The sequence below is a fragment of the Haemaphysalis longicornis genome, unplaced genomic scaffold, assembly GCF_048455015.1.
Source record: "Haemaphysalis longicornis isolate Haplotype H1 unplaced genomic scaffold, Haemaphysalis longicornis Haplotype H1 scaffold_1, whole genome shotgun sequence".
NCBI classification, from domain to species: Eukaryota; Metazoa; Arthropoda; class Arachnida; order Ixodida; family Ixodidae; genus Haemaphysalis; species Haemaphysalis longicornis.
Window position 1 is genome coordinate 400,435,026 of NW_027526203.1, and position 3,143 is coordinate 400,438,168.

The 3,143-nt window shown below is 47.8% G+C and overlaps 1 protein-coding gene across 1 annotated transcript; it reads right to left on the minus strand.

The window, feature by feature from the left end:
• Nucleotides 1-483: 483 nt before the first annotated feature.
• LOC144155406 (sulfotransferase ssu-1-like) lies at nt 484-1,630 on the minus strand. The gene has a single exon (XM_077686805.1). It carries the CDS (start codon nt 1,628-1,630, stop codon nt 701-703), a length of 930 nt encoding a protein of 309 aa, XP_077542931.1. The 3' UTR covers nt 484-700.
• Between the last annotated feature and the right edge of the window lie 1,513 nt (nt 1,631-3,143).

A 3,143-nucleotide genomic window follows, 5' to 3' on the forward strand; every position in this document is an offset into this window, starting at 1 on the left:
CGCACGCAAGCACACACGCACACGCACATGTCACGCACACGCGCACGCACGCACACACACACGCACGTACGCACACGCACACACACAGGCACACGAAAAAACGAATGCATGGGAACGCGGATGGCGCAAAAGCTTACGTAAGAGCGGCTTGCCGAGGCAGGGGAATAAAGTGGGATTAGGGGGGAAGGGGGGGGGGGACCTTATTTCCTTTCTTCACCCACTTCCGCACCCATTCCGCCTTCAGTGCATTATCCTCATGTAAAAATTCCGTGGTCGCTGCCGAGGCAACTTCGCGTAATTTGGCGAGGGGAGGGATGCTATCGGCCAAAAGGAATTCGTAGCACTCAGAAAGGAGCATAGCAAACTGTAAAATGAATATCCACTCAGGAACTACACAAATTTGGGACTAGGCAAAGGCGAGGCGTGTCTGTAATATTTTTGGCGATGAGTAATATCCTTTATTTAAGGAAACAGAACGCAAGAACTTTCGGGATACATGCTTGTCGTACAGGGTGCCTGCAGAAGATGAGTAACAGAATCTGTGCCGGTAGGAGCAAAGACAACTTGGTGGAATTGTTTCTTGTATTTTAGCGGGTGATACACTATATAATTCTATTAGTACATGTGCACGCGTTTCTTAGCTTAGCAGTGGGGACTTAATGAGCGCCCGAAGAGCGCGTTGAGACGTAGAAAGTGAACTTTAGGTCTTCCAAAGGCTCATCACATCTGATCCGGCAGTCTTCTCTTCGATTCGGCGTTGCATTTTCGCCTCCTGATCAGGAGTGAAGTGGCCACTCCAGTCACCGACCTGACCCTTGCGTATAAACTTTATCGTTGCGTGGGGGCCACCTTGGGGTACGAACATTCTTCGTACGGGCTCCGGGACAGTCCCGGGGTCCATAGTACTGAGCTTTTGGAAGTCTCTTTCACTGATCTCAATGTTGTCTTTCATGTACTGCAAGCTGCTCTTTACTAATATCTGCTGCATGAGGCCTGGATCATTTTCCAGAAGCGCTCCGTACTCTTCCCCGAAAAAATAGGCCAGCCGAAGAACCCAGTTCTTCGTGTCCTGTTTGAGCTGCTCGTAGGTGACGAAGAACACGTTGGGATCGTTCCTGTGCTCGTACCACGACAGTAAGTGGTCGAAATAATCCCCGAAGTCGGTTTCCCCGCGGACAAACAGCTCAAAGAAGTCGTCGAATGAGCCGTTCATGAATTCGTAGCCAGGTATGCCTCGTGAGTGGTGGTAGAAGGAGACGCAACAGTCCTTTGGATTCCGCACCACGCACACGTACTTGGCGTCCTCGTGATACGGCTGCCGGTCGAAGGCAAAGTGAGTTTTGAGGAGACGCGGGGGTGTAATGGCCTCAACACCCCATGTGCCTGTGAATTCGAGGAAAGGCGTCTTCATCTGGAAGTCCAGGTAGCTGTTGGCCGACACCCCGCGATGAATAATGAGCTGCGAAATTTGCTGGATCCAGTGCGTGCCGCATTTAGGATACGTGACAAGAAAGATGTCACCGGGCCGCGGCTTGAAGTTCAGTGCTTCTCGTATGCGGACAGGATCGAAGCCCCCTGGAAGACGAAGGCCGTCCACGTCGATGTAGTTTGGCTTCTTAGCGAGAGACATCACGATCTGCAAGGGAAAGAAATAATCCTGCAATTATCGGCAATATGGAAATGCTGAGTCGTGTGTATAGACAATCTACGATATACAGGAAAAAAAGGCTTGTTTGTCGAATTTACGTCAACTGCATGAAATGCCTATGAGCCACAAACGATTTACCACCTAATGTACAAACGCATTCACCGCTCTAGAGAGGCTACGCAGAATTATGTCCTCTTATATATGCGTCTTATGCGACAGTCGCTCACTAGCGATGCGGCCCGTAGCCTAATGAGACACTTTCAACTAAGTTGAGTATCAATTTACAATTAAAAATAAAAAAAAAAATGCGAGATCATATCACTACTTACGTTCACGCGTCACATCTAAGAAATCCCCGTAGGGCGTCTTCACCACAACGCTCCAGAATGACCACACGAAGTGGCCTAGTGGGCGAATTCGATGTGTGGCGGGGCCGAACATTCAATTTGAATGAAAAGGGCATTATAGCGCAGAGACATTGTGCAATGCAAAACGCCTATCACGCCTTGCGGGTTGTCCCTGGGCACATGCACTTTTTTTTAGTCCAATAATATGTTGAGCTTCGTCATTCGCCTGATTTGCACACTTCAGCACTTGAATTGGTCATTCTGGAGCGCTGTGGTGAAGACGATCTCCTGGAACATCTTAGAGTGCGACAGAAAAAAAATGACCTTCGTCTGAAATCAAGTTTGACAAAGCTAAAAAAAGGATCAGGAGCTTTACAGCACCAATGGATTATGGTTTCAATTTTATTATAAAAAATACAGAAGAGGGACTCACTCGCGCAAAATACCTTCTTTTTAAGTCGTGAGATCAACCAGTTATCTGTCGTACAGCAACAGGACCCACTGATCAAAAAAAGTACAAGTGGCGTCCCGACCAGGTTACGTAGTGTGGTGAGGCGTACATTCAGCTTTGCAGATCGTAGTTTGTTTTATTCTCTCTATATATCCTACAGCGCACGAACGTTACATAATTTGTTTTGAAAAATTCGCATTACAACTTGTTTTATAGCCGTTTTCCCGAATACAGTTCGGCCGCTAATCGGCTGCACAATCGCCTCTGGCCTGTTATCCGTTATAAAACCGAGACTCCTGTTTATCTGTAGTAATGACTGAGCTACACTAGGCATGGCAAGAGTCGTTTTAGCGTATAAACATGGCATAAATCGTTCCCAGGTGCGTGTATTAAAACCTGAGTTGCACCCGTTTTCGGGAACCATACCAATCCCATAAAAGCCCACGTATAGTCGAAATTTGGGAGGGATGAGAATACCGAACGTATTTTGAAGCCCGCTGCAAACTAGCAATTAGAAAGGTGTGAAATTCTGGGCAGTCTTAAAGTTTATTGAGTGAGTCAAAATTGGCGCAGCTTGCACTAGTGGTGCAAGGTGGAGTAGCAGCAGAGCTGGCGGCTCCTCTCCCTTCGTTGGAGACCCATGAATTTCCGAACCTGCCGCTGAAAGTTCTCCATAGCTGGAAGGCCCGGATAGTTT